An 18,462-nucleotide genomic window follows, 5' to 3' on the forward strand; every position below is an offset into this window, starting at 1 on the left:
AGAAAAGAAAGCGATTCCTTTGACTAATACTAGTAAGTCACTTGAGCGTAGTTTTTGTTGTTTCTATTAATTTTTTCTGGTGAGCATTTCATACAGTTTTTTCTTTCATGAATTATGTAATATTCTCCCCTAGCTCCACTTTTGTGTTGTGTCATGACAGTCGATTTTCTCGTAAAATCACTTTCTTTGTTAATTAATATTGAAATCTAGAGAAAAAAGAGATTTTTTTGAGATAATAATCATTAGTTGAGTAATCATATGAAAAATCAACTATGTGTCATTACTAAATCGGTAAGGTTTACAGTTTAATTGTTCTTGACCTAAGTTAAAAAAATAAGTCACTATCTTTATAGTCCATCAAATTAACTAGCATACAAACTTTTTTCACAATTCGACCAAAACAACTTGTCAGAAGTAAGAGCATCAACATTTACCTAACATAATAAAGGGTCTTGAGATAAATGGTTCTTAGGAGTTAGGGAGAGAGTTTCAAAATTGGATTTAATTATGAGCACCAAGACATGTGCTAGCTATTATCATTACATAATAACTTTATTCACATTTTTTTTCACTGCATTTCAGTGCTTACATAGAACATGTGATCATAGTTTTGTCTCTATTAATCGTACCCAAAATTGGAAGTTCATGAACCAACTCCTCCTAATTATTTCACACATTTGTCTCTATATACCGTTCCTGCCGAAAATTGGAAGTTCATTGGCATTTGATTTCTATAAGATGAACCGGCTGATCATATGATTGCGTTACTTCTTTTGGCATTACACATTTTGCAAGTAGCAATATCAATCTTAAAGTACAATTTGTTTGTTTACATCATTTCTTATGTTATTTTTTTTTTTATCTTTCAGAATCAAAACGCGAGAGGAAGAAAGCTTTTACATGACTACACTTGGAAACAATGGGTTCATTCTCTTTTGCTCCTTGTTTTTGGCAGGTCAGTAGAAGGCACAGGCTCCGTGAAATAGACATTTTTGTGAAGACGAACAAGTTAATTAATATAATCTGAATATATAAAATCAAGATGTTTAATTTCATGTCTTTGAGTCGAATTGGCAATGAAACACTTGCAGGTACTTTCCGTATCTTATATGAAGTAGTAATTAACAACAATTTCACTTCTCTAGGATATTTGGTTCATGGTGCTACTAAACCTTATGACCATTCAGCAACAATAGAGGTATATATACTCGAATTTCTCTTTTTACAGTATCAACGTATTGAAGTTAAACTCTTCTCACGTATGCTAATTTCAGTGCCACAAGCAACCATTCGATCCTCAATATGGAGGAGGCTTAATTGCAAATCCTGGATTTGATAAAGGCACAGAGGCCTGGAAAATGGATGGTCATGTAAAAATAGAAGCAAGGGAATCTGGTGGAAACAAATTTATTGTGGCGTATAATAGAACCACGCCTTATAGTGTCTCACAATCTTTTCACTTAAAGAAGGGCCTATATTACGCGTTTTCAGGTAAAAATATTACTATAGGCATTAAAGAAAATTTCATATTCCTACAATTGATTTTGAAGAACCTGAATTTTATCAAGTTAATTATAAATAATATTGTGCAGCTTGGGTTCAATTAAGTGAAGGATCAGATACTGTGGTTGCCATGATTTATAACTCAGCCCAAAAAACTGTTATTACTGTGGGATCAGTAATAGCTAAATCTGGTTGCTGGTCTATGATCAAAGGTGGACTCACTGTCGATCATAATGCACATTCAGAGCTCCATTTTCAGGTATTATATCACACCTGAGCGAGGCAATTGTAAAAATATTCTCATTTATAACTGTTACTGCAACATTTTTTAACATGTTGTAGCAAGTAATCTGTATTATTTTAACTGTGCAGAGTAATAACACGAAGTCCGAGTTAAGGGTGGATAGTGTTTCTCTGAAAGAATTTACCAAATACGAATGGCAGGAAAATCGGTTCAAAAATATAGAGAAGGTTGTTCCTAAATTTAACTTGTTCCAAACGAAAATTTCATTCTTTTTTTTTTCTCCTCTTAATTTACTCTTTCTGTCTTATATATTTTGATAGGTTCGGAAGAGGACACTGAGAGTAAATGTGTCAAATAAGAATGGCAAGAAAATTGGAGGAGCAAAAATCAAAATTCAACAGAGGAAACTTCAATTTGTGATTGGCTGCGCAACACCATCATCCATTTTAATGTCTGAATCATATCAAAAATGGTTCGTGTCCAGGTTTACAACAGCAGTTTTTGACAACGAGATGAAATGGTACTATGTGGAAGGATTACAGGGCCACGAAAATTATAGTACTCCAGATGCAATGCTCAAATTCTTTGAAGACCATGGGATTGATGTCAGAGGACATACCGTCTTATGGGGAGCAGATAATATCCAACGTTGGGTAAAAGATTTACCCCCAAGACAACTTTTAAGTGAATCTGTACGACGAATGGGTAGTATCATGTCAAGATATGCAGGTAAATAAACACATGATTCAAAATTTAAGCTTGATAGGTTTAACTTTTATTATTTTGAAAACATTGAGTTCAGTTGAACCTGTAGCTGATAATATCCGTTCGTCTCTACAGGTAAATTGGTTGCTTGGGATGTTGTAAATGAGAATTTACATCACCCGCTATTTGAGGAAAGACTTGGGAAAAATGCTTCAGCTATTTTTTACAAGATTGCAAGTTCATTAGATAGCAAAGCGACTATGTTCTTAAATGAGTTCAACACTTTAGAGCACCCTGGTGATATGGTTTCTATACCTTCTAAATATGTCGAAAAGCTTCAGGAGATTAAGTCATTTCCAGGGAATGAGGAATTGGTGATTGGAATTGGACTTCAAGGGCATTTTGATAGTCATCCTAATATACCATATGTTCGTGCTGTCTTCGATTTGTTAGGAGAAACTAAAATGCCCATTTGGCTTACCGAGCTAAATGTTATGCCCTGTTCCAACCAGGTAGACTCCTATCACTTTTTCACGTCCTATTTTACTTGTCATGTTTGCTGACGGTCTAACATATTATATAATTACAGGCTTACTATTTGGAAGAAATTATGAGGGAAGCGTTTGCACATCCAGCTGTGAAAGGGATGATGATATGGATAGGATGGAAGCCAGATAGATGCAATGAGATGTGTTTGTTAAATTACGAATTGCAAAACTCGCCATCAGGGGAGGTGGTTGACAAGTTATTTGCTGAATGGAAGACAACAAACTTAACGGGCGTTACAGATAAAGAAGGATCGTTTGAGGTCAAGGTTTTCCATGGAGACTATGAGATCACAGTTTACAATCCTAATAGTGGTGCCAATGTTACAAAGAGAGTGCAGGTCTATGATGACAAGTCTGAAACACTCCATGTTTCGATTATTCTGTGAATTCATCTTTTACATGCCACTGAAAATGTGAATTGATAAGAACAATCAACTTTCATTGTTAAGAAAACAAGTAGCACGGGCAATGTACATGCTACGTGTAAGTACTGAGAAGAGAATATGTATGTCCTCCCTATAAGATATATGCATCTTTTTCTCCTATCACTACGTATTAAGTTAATTTTATATTTGAGCCCGACTAAATATATAAAAAGTCGTCATAATTCAAAAAGAAAATAATAATAATATTAATCAAAATATTGATTTGAATGCTTCTATCAAGTTTTTATATTCCTACAATTATATACCCACTTTACCAACTTCTTTGTTGAGCGATACAGACGAAGTACCTACTAGTAATATTAGAGATGTTAATTAGAGCCTATCACGAGCATTTTAAATTTCAAATTCTAATATTGGTGACAATACCTTAAGACTTTTTTGTCTTCCAATTGTCAAATTTTATTCTCTTTTTTCTTAAAATTTTAAAAGTTCTCCGTGATTAAACTTAAGGTCAAGAAAGACGGGTTAAGGAAATTAAATTGTGAAACACATCATTTACTTCTTTATTCCGCAGCCGAATAATTTTTTTTTTTTAAAAAAAACATTAGGAATGTAATTTATGTGAATTTATTTAATGTTACATAAATTTTTAAAAAAATTAAAGACATTTAAGTTTGTGATCATAATATGTCATAATATTTTTATGTTTTGAATCTTATAAATTTTAATACGGAAAAAGCTTTAAAACACCCCTAAACTATTCGAAATATCTCATATATACCCTTAAATTTTATTTCGACTCAAAACTATCCTTTCCGTCATACTATTGGGTCAAAAATACCCTTCTTATAAACGGAAGTTGTTAAATGCCACGTGAATGCCATATAGATGCCACATTGCATACCAATAGGATTCCACTGCCACGTAAACTAAATAGAAAGGGTAAAAAATACCCTTAAACTATCCATATAGCTCATTTTTACCCTTAAACTATATTTTGGTTCAAAACGACCCTTTCCGTCAAATTATTGAATCAAAAGTACCCTTCTTATCAACAGAAGTTGTTAAATGCCATGTGGATGCCACATTGCATGTCAATAAGGTCCCACTGCCACCTAGACTAAATCCCTAAATCCTAATTACTTCCCCCCTCATTTCATTATTTCATAAAATGAAATTAAGATTTAGGGATTTAGTCAATGTGACACGTGTAAAATTTAACAACTTTCCCCAATAAGAAGGTCATTTTTGACCCACTAGTTTGACGTGAAGGATAATTTTGAGCTGAAATATAATTTAAGGGTAAATATGAGCTATTTTGAATAATTTGAGGTACTTTTAACCCTTTTTCTTTTAGTCGATGTGGCAATGAAAATCAATTGGGGTGCCATGTGGCATTCACATGGCAATTAAGAATTTCCGTTAATTAGAAGGACATTTTTGACCCAATAATTTAACGGGAAGAGTAATTTTGAGCCAAAATTTAATTTAAGAGTATATGTGAGTTACTTTAGATAATTCAAAGGTATTTTTGATCCTTTTTCGATTTAAATATATCATATTGTTTGTATGATTATAAATATGTCTTATATGCCAAGTTTAAAATATTTTTGATGTTTTTCCGTTAATAATATATGGAATTTTTTAAGAAGTGGAGTAATTTGTAGTTATTCCGGCATTGGAGGTAAATTGGAAGGTAAGGTGAGTGAGGTGGTAGCATGAATCGGTCTCGGTGTATTTCTTTCTCCACGCAAAGGGCACGTAGGTAACATTTCTTCCGATCGCTTTCCTTGTAACGCCGGCGAATAAAAAAAGGAAAGCGCTACGGAGATCATCAGAAATGTGGGTGTTTTACCTCATATCGTTACCCTTCACCATCGGAATGGTGGGAGTAACGTTTTGGTACTTCGCCGGACCAGACGTACCTCGTTATGTTCGTTACACCGTCGGTTACACCTGGTTCTGCTCTCTCTCTATCATCATCCTTGTTCCTGCCGATATCTGGGCTGTACGTTTCACTTTCCCTTACCTTTTTGATCCTTGCTCATTTTCGACGACCGATCAGTTACATAAATTCTCAATATTTCATTTTTCGACCCGTTAGCTGGTACAGATGTAGCTGTAGCTTGGCTTTGGGAGATTACATAACGTGTACAACAATATTGTGAGAATTGATTAGCTTTACCTGACCTCGACCTAGCAGCTTAATATGCATACTTGCATTATTTATTCATAAATCTAGTAGACAAGGGTTTAAGCATTGTTCCTGTTTTGTGCAGACACTATCCAATCATGACAAGGGACAAATATCTTTCTTTTGGAGCTGGTCTTATTGGAGTACATTTTTACTCACTTGGTGCGTTACAATCTCTGATATTAATGTGGAACCTTATGCTTAATTCACCATCCTTGATTGCTTACTGAAATGCATTGTACTAGTTCTGAACATAGAAGAATAGTAGTACTTGAAGTGCATTGTTTTGGGTTTATCTTCTTTTTTTCAATAAATTCTTTAAGCTGTTTGTGATCAGGACAATTGTTGCATTGTTAGCCTTTTGGGGGTGAAGGATTAACTTTTGAATTATTGACATATGTAGAAAAAAATACGAGTTTTTCTGATTAGTCATATGAGGAAAACTAAGAGTATTGGTAAGAGTATATGTACATCAATCTTTTCAGAGTTGGTCCACATTGAAGGAAACACTGAAAACTCGCAGACTGCCACAGGCGTCTGATTTTGTTCAAATCTGTAAGTGGATGATCAATTTTTAAACTGCCAAATGTAGCTAATAGCTGTTATTGCTTGATAAAGAGTGATTTTCTGTAGTTTCAAGTTTCATTAGATATTGCTTCAGTAACATTTGGATGACACTGGTTGGGGCGTTTCTAACGAAGTGCTTTTTATCATACATATGGCTATTTTAGGGTTGTGGTGCCTATACTTCAGGGTTATGAAGATGCAGGGGACTTCACTATGACTGAAAGACTGAAGACTAGTGCACATGCAAACTTAGTTTTCTACTTATGCGTTGGTGCTATCGGGCTTGTTGGACTTGTCTTGCTCATTGTTGTTCAAGAATACCGGTTTATATCTAACTCTCTCAATAGTTTATGTAGACTGCAGCCACATGTTTCTCTTCTCCCGAGTCTGAGCTTTGTTGTTATAAATCATGTTTGATTGTTTGTCATTGGATTATGTTACATTTTTTTGGATAAAAATAAGCGCACTGGTTTTACAACAAGACAACACTGTTTGCCAAGTGCAACAAAAAGACTGCGAGGCATTCTTTTAAAACTGTGCCACGGAGGCATCTTGGTGAAGTAGAGCACCTCTATTTTGGGATCAATGAGCTGACCAGTTAGTCTCTATATTAAAGTGTGAATTGGTAGTAGATAAAGGCTGATGTGATTGTTTAACTTTTACTATCTAGACAGACCTTACATCTATTTGGTCGTGGAGGAAGCACAGGAATTAAAGAGACATGGCCTAGTCTGTTCTTTTTTCCTGCAAAATTGTTTCCACATTTTACCACCCCAAGCTTCTATTTCCAACCATTGATCCCTTCCTTCCACTCTCAAACTGTGAATATACACATGCAGGATAGGAAACATTCCTGGTTTTGCCATGGCTTGCTCCAATACATTTGGTCTAGTCACTGGTGCATTTCTTCTTGGCTTTGGTCTAAGTGAAATTCCAAAAGGCATCTGGAGATCTGCAGATTGGACAACTCACCAAAAGATTCTTTCACACAAGGTGGCCAAAATGGCCGTCAAACTTGATGATGCTCATCAGGATTTTTCAAATGCAATAGTAGTAAGTTCTGTACTTGACACGTGACTTTTCTTCTGTAATTGTTCATAACAAAGTCTAATTATCAATACACCTTCTGTGCTTTTTAACATTTATTTCTAAAATATTTTCTTGACAAATATTTCGTTTTCCTAATCTTTGAAAAAGATTAGAATGCTGTAACAGAGACTACAACTTCTAATTCCGCGGATGAAATATGTTTAAGATGGAAAATTTTGAGAAGCGAGATTTTTAACCCGCAAGGGTGGTTGAGTTGGTGAACTCCGAATGGGAGGGGGGACCTCAAGTTCGAAACCCCTACATGATTTCTCAGTCGAGCTTGTCACATAGGGCTTGCTTAGTGCGATTTATCTCTCCTGTGCGGCTTACAGCCTGTTACACTGGAGCATGGTTTATCCTGTGCACAACCGAAGGGTAGCGGCTGCGGATTACCAACTACAACAAAAAAGGATACCGAGAGATTTGTTTTGTTATGTTGTTTATAAGAAAGTTCTAGGACTCGCTAATGCATTTTCAAGCTGTCTTGTCCTATTTTACCATTGTTGTTTAGAACGATACAAGACTGAATTTTATTATCTGTTACTTCCATCAAACCGAGCAACATGTGAATTAGGGATCTCCGCATACAAATCACTAGAAGAAAAGGGAGAGCTCGAAGAAGAATTAGGTTTACTTTTTGAATTCTCCACAAATTTCAGTTTCAGTTGTTGAAGTCATGTTCTTATCTTTAGTGCAGTTCCATAATTTTCCAGTACTCTATTTATAATAAAAAATAGGCTAGCAATACATTTAGCTGCTTTTGAGACAATTGGTGGGGTGGTTTGATAGTATGTGCATGCATTTCTCCATCCCGGGCTATCTTTGCTTTGACTGTTCATTTTTTTGACCTACCTAAAATGCTGCAGTTGGAGCAAAGATTAATTTTGTTGAAGATGAAGAATTCAAAATTTATCATCCACCAGTAAAGATGTGGTTTCACCCTTTCAGGTTGCCCAAGCCACGTCAAAACAGATGTCAAAGCGTGATCCTTTGAGACCTTACATGAATGTCATAGACAAGATGCTGAGTCAGATGGTAATCATGCTTTTGTTTGCTGATGATTATGCCTCAAAGCTTCATATTAACATTTAGGCACTTCTATTCTTGTTTAAAGTGCTTCTTTTCTCATATCCATTAATGCCTGTTTTACTTGAACTGCAGCTTAGCGAAGACCCCTCTTTTAAACCACAAGGGGGGAATTTAGGAGAAAATGATATGGATTATGACACTGATGCAAAAACAATGGCTGCACTTAGACGTCAGCTCGAGATAGCTCGAGAGAAATACTACCGATACAAAAGGTACATCTTCATGGCTGACTAAGAAGTGTGATACGTGTGGCATGGTTGATATTTTGGATCATAGATGAGAAGTCATGCCGTATAATTGGTTATCAAAAATGTTCTAACCTGGATCCCCTACCCAGGCTTTGAGTCCTTTATTTTGAATTTAAGAATATATTAATTGCTTAGGAGTCCATTTTGCGCTGGTGAAAAACTAGCCAAGAAAATTTCCTACGTCTTATGGCTGAGGTCATGTTAGGATCCTGGTATCCCTGAAACCTTCTTCTTTTTATCTTATCTATTCCAGATTTGAATGTTAATAATTACATCAGGTCTCGTGTAACTCTTCTGCAATGGTCTTTTAAGGCTAGTATTTCCATCTATGACAACTACACTGCTGTAGGTTAGTGGCTTAATAGTTTCAGTATAATGTTTTTTCTGCCCCCTTTGTCTGTTGAAGTTGAACCCACTAAAGCTCTCAACTTTTATGAAGAATGGTTTATTTGTCTAAAAGGGAAATACTGAAGCATTACTATATGTTTAATATGCGTAGAGTAAATTAATAAACTAATACTCCCTTTGTCTCAATTATGTAGCACCGTTCGAATTTCAAGAGTCTAACAGTACTTCGGGCATGGAATCTTTAAATTTTTGAAATAAAATTTGTGTACTTAGAAATTATGTAAAAAATACTATTAGTCACAATAATTGACAATTCAAAATATTTCAAAGATATATAAAAATTACAGTCAAAGAAAGATTGGTATGGATCTCGAAATTCAAAAAGTGCCACATAAACTGAGAAGCAATACATTTTCCCCCTGGTGTGTGCTTTCTGGGAATTATCTACTCAAAGAACCACTTGATTTATGGGTGAAACACTCTCAAACACCCAACTTCATACATTCAACTCATGCAGTTTGATATTTTATTTAACATTTCGTTGATGTACTAATATCATATAATTAACTCTATGCCCCTTCTCTAATACAGCGAGTATATGAATTTTGTAACTCAAGCACTTGAGCTGGAAGATACCATAAAGAACTTTGAGCACCGTAGTGGCACTGGATGGTTTGCTCTATCTCCTTTCTTTCTTGTTACCTCATTTTCCATTAACTGTAGAAGTCTAGACATTTTTGGTTAAGTTTTAGAATCATTGTACCCCTACTTTATATGAAAAGACAGATTTTTGAGTATAGGATTGTAATAATTGTTCAAATTGATCAGAATGAATGTGGAGGATGCATATAGCCGATCGAAATGAGCTTGGGATTGATGTAGTTGTTGTTGTAGCAGTCTTTTATAGCTATAGTCCTATATGTATCTCTGTGAAGTAATTAGTTAGTAATTGTTTAAATATCTAGTGTGTTTTCTGTACGAAGATTCATGGTTCAGGTCTTCAGGACTTAAAAACTGATAGATGATGCAGTGAACCGGATGAATCAAAGAGTAGTGCTCTCCTTTACTTCCCCTAATCATGTGCTTAAACCTGCCTGCTAATTCTGTTGCATAGGTTTTGACTTGGCCATCATTACTATTTAAGTTCTTTTATTTTGACCAGTAGTAAATCTTCATATGACAAGAAACTGATAGAATGAAACTTTGGCATTCAATCTCAAAAGAAAGTGAAAGGAGGGGGACTGACCTTTCGCGTTCACTAGGGGAAGTGTTCTGCTCACTTTCATGTTGTTTACTTGATTGAGTTGATTCTATAGGAGAGGTACAATTTGAGCCGAGACACGCGCAGTAGTAAGACAGTATATTTAGCTTTTCTTTGATGTGAACTTGTTAGGCTAGTGGTACAAGGTATACACAATCTGGTGGTGCCGGTTAAGTTGTTTGTGTTGATATCTCAATTGACTCTAGGAATTTATTTCTTCTTAACTTGGCAGGAAATACGTATCAAGCTTCCGGCCTGAAAGAAGTGGAAGATTAGGGTCTATGCTGGACACGACAGGTGACCGTCAGATTTTTTTTGTTCATTCTGTAAGATGGGCTTTCTCAAGTTCTGGCATTTCTTGAAACACTTCCTACTTAGATGCAAAGAAAGCGGCACATTATGTTACAAGTTTCTTTTTATAATGAATCTCGATGATGATCTTCAAAAGTAGAATATTGGTAATTCTTATTGGAGACAACCTCTATGACATCACAAGGAAGGGGGTAAGGCTGCATACAAACAACCCTCTCCCCGGACCCCACTTGTGGGATTAGATTTGTTGTTGTTCTTATTGGTTTGAAATACATAATCCTACCTACAAAATCTAATATGTTTGTGGGATAATGTAGTTTCTAGTTCTTATAGGTAAATGTTGCAGGCAAAAAAACGTATTTCCTATTTTTCTGTATAAAACATCTAAGAAAATGCAGCTTCATAATAAATGATCATACACAAAGTACAAAATAAAAAGAAAATTTGAATAAATGACCAAATACAATGTGAATTATTGAGTTGCTCCCCTGCAGAGTTGATTTGGCGTTGTGTATTGGCAAAGCAACTTCAGAAAGTTTTGGCAATCCTCTTAGGCTGTATGTCCGCTTCTATACTTCTTGCCGAGGCAACAATTCTACCAAATGGAGTTGATTTATCGCTCTTTTCTATTCTGATTAATGCCATGAAAAAGCACGAAATGCCTGTACAGGTAACATTTCTCTATCGTTTTTTGTTTTACTTCTATCCTCTCTTAGTTTATTGAAATAGAATCTTTTAACTTTGTAATGACTGAAAGCTTCTGTCTGAAGACCTTGACTAGATTTGAGATAGAACTTCCCAAATGATTTATTTAGCAATAATCAACACAACATTGTGATACCGTTTGCATCGTTTATCCTGTCCATAATTCTTCTGAACAGTGAAGGTACTTTTTTTCACTAGTTGTTTGGATTCCATATATGATCTCAAGTAAGATGGAGGAAACATCTTACTGCTAAAAAGATAGACTGAACATGTTCTTTAAATTCTATTTTTCTGTAGCTTTCTTTTGTTCCTTGCTTGGATCGTGTTCTTCTGCACATTTGAAGTAGAGGTAAAAATGTGGTGGAAAGAGTAAGTATTGCCATACATGTACTTTTATGAGCATTGCTTCCTATTCTACAGAGCTTCTCTCATGTTTACAGGTATTCTCGTTGTTTAGATCTATGAGATCAATAACTTTTATTTGTATGTGCGAGTTAGAGGGAGACACTATGTGCCCCCTTTCTTTTAGCTTGAATATTTTGATGGAGCTTAATGGTTGATGGGTATATTTCTCCAGTAGATGTAATTAAAGTCAAATGCTGTTTGGCTTCTTTTCCTTGAAAACATTTTAAATTATTCATGGAACAAGAAGAATGCAGAATTTGCATGACCTTTCTCTCTTTGGGGAAAAGAGATTAATTAGGGGTATATTTATAGGGATCTCACCAACAATATCGTCCAACTTACATGTCCCTTGGAGATTATCAAGCGGTTTGACTACTTATGCTATTGTATAATTTTCCAACATATGGAAGTCACCAATTTTCATTTTGACATTAAATTGAATGAGCTAAACTGGTAGGGTCTTAAAGTTACTTTCTAGCTTGTACAGTCATATTTATGTTTTCCTGTCTTCTTTCCCTTGTTTCTTGTGCAGGTTGCTGCCTTTATTCCTTTAATGTATATGTGTATGTGCACATACTATTCCTTGTTCAAAATAGGAATGTTGACATTTTATTCATTGACTCCAAGACAAACAAGTTCAGTCAGTTTGCTTATGATATGCTCGTACGTCTCTCTTTCTTCCTTTTTCTTTCTTAGGGAATTTGCAACCATTATCTGCCTATTACTGCTTAAAATGACAATGTAAATTATGTTAGGATGGTCGCACGCTATGCCCCTCCTATTTCATACAACTTTCTCAACCTTATCCATCTTGAAAACGACGCAAAGACTATCTTTGAAAAGGTAAGTAACTGATCAATATGTTTTTTTGTTAAGCTAGAAGGTTTCATTCCAGGAAATATGTCAAAATATTATCACATATGAGGCATAAACACAACTCCTTTTTCTCATTTTGCATGACTTTATGTGACTTTCATGAAGTTTTAAAGCATGTTATTTAAACTGTATATTTTATAATAATGATTGAATGATATGAAGGACTTGTAGAGATGCCAAATAAAATTAAAATAATGTACAATTTTTTTTAAAAAATAAAATAATGTAAACTAGATTACTATATAAGATCAGTAGATCACAACGTGGAGAGAACTTCTAGCAAATTTGCAAGGTCCAAATGTGGTCCACCCTTGCCCGAACTCGATGCATAGGGGGAGCTTAGTGCACCTGGCTTCCCATAGTGTGTAAATTGACTTTATCGAAAATGATGAACTTTGTCGTGTAAGTAAAGAATTATCTTCTCGGATGGACTGAAGCAGAAAACAAGTCCAAGAAAATGAGACGAAAGAAGAGGAATACAACCACTCTGAAATATTTAGCTTTCATTCTAACATCAAAGGAAAGATTTTAGGAAGTTGAAATATGTACTTGGTCCACCGTCCCAGTTTATGGGATGGTTTTTGACTGTGCATGGAGCATCATAGAAAGATTTTTGGAACTTGTACTCTAAAAAAGCCATAGATGTTTGTATGGTTATAGATCATCTCATTAAGGGTAAAATGAGAAGTTTAAAGTTAAATTATTTCTAAAATTTAAAAAGATGTCATTTTTTGAGACAAACTAAAAAGGAAATACCATTACATAAATTTGGATGGAAGGATTTATTATCCTCTATTGGTAAATATTTTCTGACACATTTAAATTTGGGAATTTGGGTTGATATGGTGTAGTCATAATATTCGTCAGACAAAAAAAACGGTGTTGTTCATAATACTTCTACTATCGCTTAAGAAATTCATCTTGCTTCTAACATCCTTTTTGGCTATCATGATGATAGAGAACCATTACAATTTAGAATACAATTAACCAATCATAGTTAACTGGTCAATTTGTTTAAAATAAACTGACCACTTCACTATGATTGGTTAGTTTAGTATAAGGATTAGACGAAATCTTAATGGTCAGTTTATTTAATATTTCTGGTCTAATCCTAATTCTAAACCAATTCATCTTTTCCTGATCCGCTTGCAATTGGTAATTGGATACATATAAACAAGTAGACACCATTAGGAAGTAACTAGAAAAAGGAGGGAGATGAACAGATATGGAACTTCTATAAGACATTCATCTTTCTAATTGACCACACAAGTTGTTGATTTTTTTGAAATTCTACTAATGCAGAGAATGGGGAATATTGATGATGCAGTCCCATTCTTTGGAAGAAGTTTCAATAAAATATATCCACTTATTATGGTCATCTACACCTTATTGATTGCGAGCAACTTTTTTGATCGAGTCCTTAGCTATTTTGGGAACTGGAAAATTTTCAAATTCCTGAGTGAAGAGGCTGATGATTTGGATGGATTTGATCCCTCAGGACTCATTATTCTGCAAAAAGGTTAGTATTAGCATTTATCCTTATGTAAAGCATGTAATTGGAACCATTCTGCCAAAATTCATTTGTGGCTTCGGTATTTTTGAATTTTTGTTTTTGGAGAATGTTGGTCTTAAAGAAGACAGTCTAAAACAAGTAGTTTAAGACTTACTGTCAAACAGGTGAAGCACAAAATGACTTTGATTTCACTTCTCAGAACGTTCTTGGCTTGAACAAGGACATAAAGTTGGTGAACTTGTTGTTCCATTGGCAAGGAATTTCCAGAATGCAAGTTTGGATCTTGAAACTGGAAACAATATTATGGTATGTGATTCTCGGAACATATCATTTCTTTCCATCAATTAACTGGAAAATATTAATTTTGTAGATTTCATTTTATTACTCACATAAATCCTCTGTGTTTTACACTATGGCGTCCAATATTTTACAATATTCACCTTACTTCTAAATGTTACTTTTTATTTTAATTACTGCTTTGATTTGCTTGAGCCGAGGGTCTTTCAGAAACAACCTCTCTGGGTAAGTGGTAAGACAATCTGTGTATACTCCATCCTCTCCGGACCCGACTTTGTGAGATTTCACTGGGTTAGTTGTTGTTGTACTTGCAAGTGTTACTTAACAAGAGAGCTATATAGGAAAGCTGGTTTGCCAAATTTATAGCCTGTGGCAATTTTGACACTTTATATCCATTGGAACAGTTTTAGATGTTCTCTAAATGCGCAAACTTTATTTGGTTTACAGTGCATGTTTGATTTGTACACCGTGAATGATTCTTCTTCCATATTTCATGTGACTTTGGGTTTGTATTTGTAAAAGCTCCCTGAAACAAAACTGTCGACAAGACTAAGAGAAGAAGATAATGTTAGCCATTCAAAACCTCTAAAAGGAGAGGCACAACATGAGAGCAGCAAAGAAGAGATCAATGGGAAGTACAAGGCAAAAAGATCAAGATCGATGAAGAGAGAAAATAGCATGAGTTCAAATGGAAGGAACAGGGAGCGCCCTTTGTCACGGGATGAGAACTCCTTGATGGATTTGCAAATTCAACCTTCTAGAGACTTATCCTCGACATGGAGATCAATGCAAACAGGTTTCCGCAACTTCAAGTCTAATATGGAATCAAAGGGATTCATGGCCTTACATCAAGTTCAAGATGCAGGACACAGTCGTGCTTCCTCAACTGAATCCCTGGATGAAATATTTGATAAGATAAAAAGACCAGCTTCAGAGTCCACAAACTATGACAGTGATGATGATGTGTACGAAGGCTTGAAAAGACCAAGGCCAGGCAGATAGTATTATGTAAAAAAGAAAAAGAGAGTGTCAGAGAGCAGCGGCAGCCTACAAATTTTGTGTGAGAATGAGGATATTGGTTGTAAAGTTTGTTTAATATTCTTTTCTCCTTGTAGTAGGTTTCTGCAACTGCACATCTTTTTGGCGTCTGTTTTTATTGTAACAGGTAGTAGCATAGTCATTTCTCAACCACATATATATACACAGAAACCTCAACTTGAAAACTTCAGAAGAGTTGGAAACTCAAGTTTTTGTAATGTCTCACTCTGTCAACCCACAGTAGTTGTATTTTGAAATGATATTAATAGATGTAATATTAACACACCCCTTTTAGCACTTCCTATTTTTGTTTTATTTTTCTAAAATAGGAAGATTTTATCACCACAATTTCCCCGCTAGGAAATAATTTTTAGTTCATTTCCTATTTTTTTAAAATTCCAATAGAAACGTTATAAAGGAATATGCAACACAAAATCGTTATACACCAAAGTCAATGTCACCAAAGTTTTTGTCATACGTCTCAAAATTATCTTATTTTATCATTTAGCTACTGAAAAGTATTCATAATAGGGTAATACTTTTATTACAATACTAGTTAATTTTATTGAGTATTTTCTTTTAGGGGTAAATTGTATAATATAATAATAATATTTTTTTTATAGAAATAATGGTTCTTTTATCATTAGAGTGTTAAGATATTAGAGTTGATTTGCATATTATAATAATTTTTATATCATTACATTATTTATACTTGTACAATCATATTAGAAGTTTAATTTTCTATGGTTTCCCTTAATCATGTTTGAAATTATGATATATTTTTATAATTTTGTAGATATTATAATATGATATCATAAATTAAAAATTTAAAGATCTGTACGGCTTTGGTCTCGCTTATACTAAATAAAACGTCACATGTCACACCCCTATATTTTAAAACATTGAATTAGAGAATCAAATCAACAAGAAAGTTACATTGAGAACGAACATGCTACATTCCAAATTATTTTTTGTTTTTATTTTTAAGGCAAAATAAATAGTCCCTCTTTCAATCGATTGTTCATTTTAATTTAATATGATTTTTTAAAAAAAATTATGTATATATATATATAGAATAACTATGATATTCTTTAATTTCGTTAGCTTAAATATGTTGTTATTAATTTTTTTTTAAAAAAGAGTTGAAAGCAAACATACAACGTATAAAAGGGCTCTTCTTACGCCCGACAAAAAAAAGAAAAGAATTAATGGGTACCTTTAAACAGTGAGTCCAATCTTTCCCGCCTAAAACTCAGCGGCCCCAATTAATTCGGTACCCTTAAATACACCGGCGACGGTGACAGAGCAAAGCCCTTACGACGTCGGAAAAATCTGATGGAGGGAAACGTTCACAGCAAAGAACTGGCGGCGTATTTGTTAAGCCATCACTCCGAGCAGCTTAGTTCCATCATTCTGGCTACTGATCCTCGACTTCACTATTCCCTATATGTCGAGTAAGAAACACTTCACTGCTCCTTGAATCCACAAACACAAAATACTCCTTGGCTCCAAATTCCTTACCTTCCACCTTTTCCTTTTTCTTTGTGAAACAGTTTTGCAGAGATAATGGATGACAATCCAGCCCTTTCTCAGTTCATTTTCGCTAAACCCGCCGAGTATTTACCGCTTTTTAATGAAGCTGCCGTTTGGGCTCAGGTATTTACCCTAATGTTCTTTCAATAATCCTATACAGTAATGGTACAAAGATTAGTAATTGTCATAATTAGTTGTTTTCTGTCTTTGGTGTAGAAAGTTATTTTGGCTGATCTTAAACAATGTGAAGACGCAAGTGTTAAGGACAAAGTACATATTCGTATAAATATCAGTGGCTCTCCTCTTGAATGCCCTGGTTGGTTTCTTGTTCTTTTCTTTTGGTTGTTCTCTTGATTTCTTTTATGTTTCTTGGCTTTCTTATTGTTGTATTTAAGATATATGCACAAATAATTGAAAGATTCTTGCGTACTCTATAAGGTGTAGTTTAAGCTGCCTCAGAGGTTACATGTAGTATTTTCCAACTCATGCTTACTATAGACAATTGCTTGTAGTTGGCTTTTAAACAACTTGATAGAGACTATCAAGAATCTATGTCCTTATAACTTATTGTTCTGGATCTAACAGTTTACTACTTTTGTAATTTGGCATTTTCCTGATGCCCACTGCAATGTTAGTCTCTTACTTTATATATAAAAACCCATCATTGATCGAGATTTTGAAGTATCTCTCTGATGTGTTGAGAACATTTACAGTAGTTGTAATAGGTTTCCAAACAACTTGATCGTGCCAAAAAATTTTATGCTATCGGTGTATAAAAGTAAAATCTTACTGTTTATGTTCCCAATTCAGGAATTTCTACAAGGTTCACAAGTAAATGCACATGCTCTGATCACCAAAAGTACATATTACTAGTATTTGTTTAGCTATTTCTTGCATATTTATTTTCTACTTTTCATGTCATATACCCCTGCTACCCTTGCTATATCATGCTTCAGAGTTCAGTCTAGTGTAGTTTTAAGTATATCCTGTAATATCAAACTTGGTCACTTTTTGTTATGTTTTAGAAACTTTTCCCAGCATTGGCCGTGTTAGGGTGAAGCATCATGGGATTCTTCTTACTATCAAAGGGACTGTGATCAGGTCTGGAGCAGTGAAGATGATTGAAGGGGAAAGGATATATGAGTGTCGGCGATGTAAGCACAGGTAGTTCTTGTGTGCCTTTGAACTGGCCGTATAAAAAAAATCCAATCTAGTCTATGGCGAGATTATATGGTCAAGTACCTATCTACCCTAATAGATCATCGGCTAAGAAGGAAAATTTATGTAGGTTCAAGGTTTACCCGGAGGTGGAAACAAGAAATTCAATTCCAAAACCAATTTTTTGTCCCTCACAGGTCTGCTTCCAACTCATTCTTATTTGTTTGTTTGGAAAAACACACGAACAATACTCTGATTTTGCTATTGATTTTTATCTCCATTTTATTACTCACGGAAGAAGATTTCTTTCTAATCTTCCCTTGATTTTCCTGCCAATCAGTATGCATTAACCTTTCACATAAGACTTATTTCACCAGAGTAGGGTCTATGTGGAATCCAGCTAGATTCTTGTTTTTGATTTTCTAGTTACTTTTTGCTTTGAG

General features: G+C 34.6%; 3 protein-coding genes across 10 annotated transcripts in view; all 3 read left to right on the forward strand.

The window, feature by feature from the left end:
- Nucleotide 1: 1 nt before the first annotated feature.
- LOC101251335 (endo-1,4-beta-xylanase 5-like) lies at nucleotides 2–3,545 on the forward strand. 6 transcript variants are annotated; one of them, XM_019211844.3, is made up of 9 exons: nucleotides 2–32; nucleotides 870–955; nucleotides 1,146–1,198; nucleotides 1,275–1,491; nucleotides 1,593–1,762; nucleotides 1,876–1,974; nucleotides 2,068–2,476; nucleotides 2,588–2,964; nucleotides 3,042–3,545. In XM_019211844.3, exons 2-9 carry the CDS (start codon nucleotides 901–903, stop codon nucleotides 3,384–3,386), a joined length of 1,725 nt encoding a protein of 574 aa, XP_019067389.1. In that variant the 5' UTR covers nucleotides 2–32; nucleotides 870–900; the 3' UTR covers nucleotides 3,387–3,545. The 6 variants fall into 6 exon arrangements, with proteins under 6 accessions (XP_019067389.1, XP_010315121.1, XP_004230568.2 ...); XM_010316819.4 differs by lacking the exon at nucleotides 2–32 and adding an exon at nucleotides 576–794; XM_004230520.5 differs by lacking the exon at nucleotides 2–32 and adding an exon at nucleotides 577–790.
- Nucleotides 3,546–4,990: 1,445 nt separating this feature from the next.
- Nucleotides 4,991–15,613, forward strand: LOC101266676 (uncharacterized). 2 transcript variants are annotated; one of them, XM_010316821.4, is made up of 14 exons: nucleotides 4,991–5,394; nucleotides 5,666–5,742; nucleotides 6,312–6,470; nucleotides 6,987–7,200; nucleotides 8,185–8,271; nucleotides 8,398–8,537; nucleotides 9,513–9,593; nucleotides 10,415–10,479; nucleotides 10,989–11,164; nucleotides 12,137–12,267; nucleotides 12,360–12,447; nucleotides 13,783–13,999; nucleotides 14,158–14,299; nucleotides 14,813–15,613. In XM_010316821.4, exons 1-14 carry the CDS (start codon nucleotides 5,227–5,229, stop codon nucleotides 14,841–14,843), a joined length of 1,776 nt encoding a protein of 591 aa, XP_010315123.1. In that variant the 5' UTR covers nucleotides 4,991–5,226; the 3' UTR covers nucleotides 14,844–15,613. The 2 variants fall into 2 exon arrangements, with proteins under 2 accessions (XP_010315123.1, XP_004230534.1); XM_004230486.5 differs by having other exon boundaries at nucleotides 14,193–14,299.
- Nucleotides 15,614–16,525: 912 nt separating this feature from the next.
- The window catches only part of LOC101267855 (probable DNA helicase MCM9), a 12,258-nt gene continuing 10,321 nt past the window's right edge, over nucleotides 16,526–18,462 (forward strand). Inside the window, exons 1-5 of one of the 2 annotated variants that reach the window (XM_004231307.5) lie at nucleotides 16,526–16,782; nucleotides 16,882–16,984; nucleotides 17,078–17,177; nucleotides 17,887–18,025; nucleotides 18,150–18,216. In XM_004231307.5, the coding sequence (XP_004231355.2) occupies nucleotides 16,664–16,782; nucleotides 16,882–16,984; nucleotides 17,078–17,177; nucleotides 17,887–18,025; nucleotides 18,150–18,216 (528 nt within the window). In that variant the 5' untranslated portion in view covers nucleotides 16,526–16,663. Of the gene's footprint in view, nucleotides 16,783–16,881; nucleotides 16,985–17,077; nucleotides 17,178–17,886; nucleotides 18,026–18,149; nucleotides 18,217–18,462 lie in introns of those variants that run through there. The other variant, XM_069289618.1, reaches the window with a different exon arrangement.

This window comes from Solanum lycopersicum, chromosome 1 (genome assembly GCF_036512215.1).
Source record: "Solanum lycopersicum chromosome 1, SLM_r2.1".
Lineage (NCBI taxonomy): Eukaryota > Viridiplantae > Streptophyta > Magnoliopsida > Solanales > Solanaceae > Solanum > Solanum lycopersicum.

Bases quoted from the DNA above. Each gene is read 5' to 3' on its own strand.
- LOC101251335 (XM_010316814.4), top strand. From the start codon at position 756: ATGATTGCGTTACTTCTTTTGGCATTACACATTTT. The intron at 956-1,091 runs GTCAGTAGAAGG...AAACACTTGCAG, and splicing joins TTGCTCCTTGTTTTTGGCAG to GTACTTTCCGTATCTTATAT. The intron at 1,763-1,875 runs GTATTATATCAC...TTAACTGTGCAG, and splicing joins ATTCAGAGCTCCATTTTCAG to AGTAATAACACGAAGTCCGA.
- LOC101266676 (XM_004230486.5), top strand. From the start codon at position 5,227: ATGTGGGTGTTTTACCTCATATCGTTACCCTTCACCATCGGAATGGTG. The intron at 8,272-8,397 runs GTAATCATGCTT...CTTGAACTGCAG, and splicing joins ACAAGATGCTGAGTCAGATG to CTTAGCGAAGACCCCTCTTT. The intron at 11,165-12,136 runs GTAACATTTCTC...TTTCTTGTGCAG, and splicing joins AGCACGAAATGCCTGTACAG to GTTGCTGCCTTTATTCCTTT.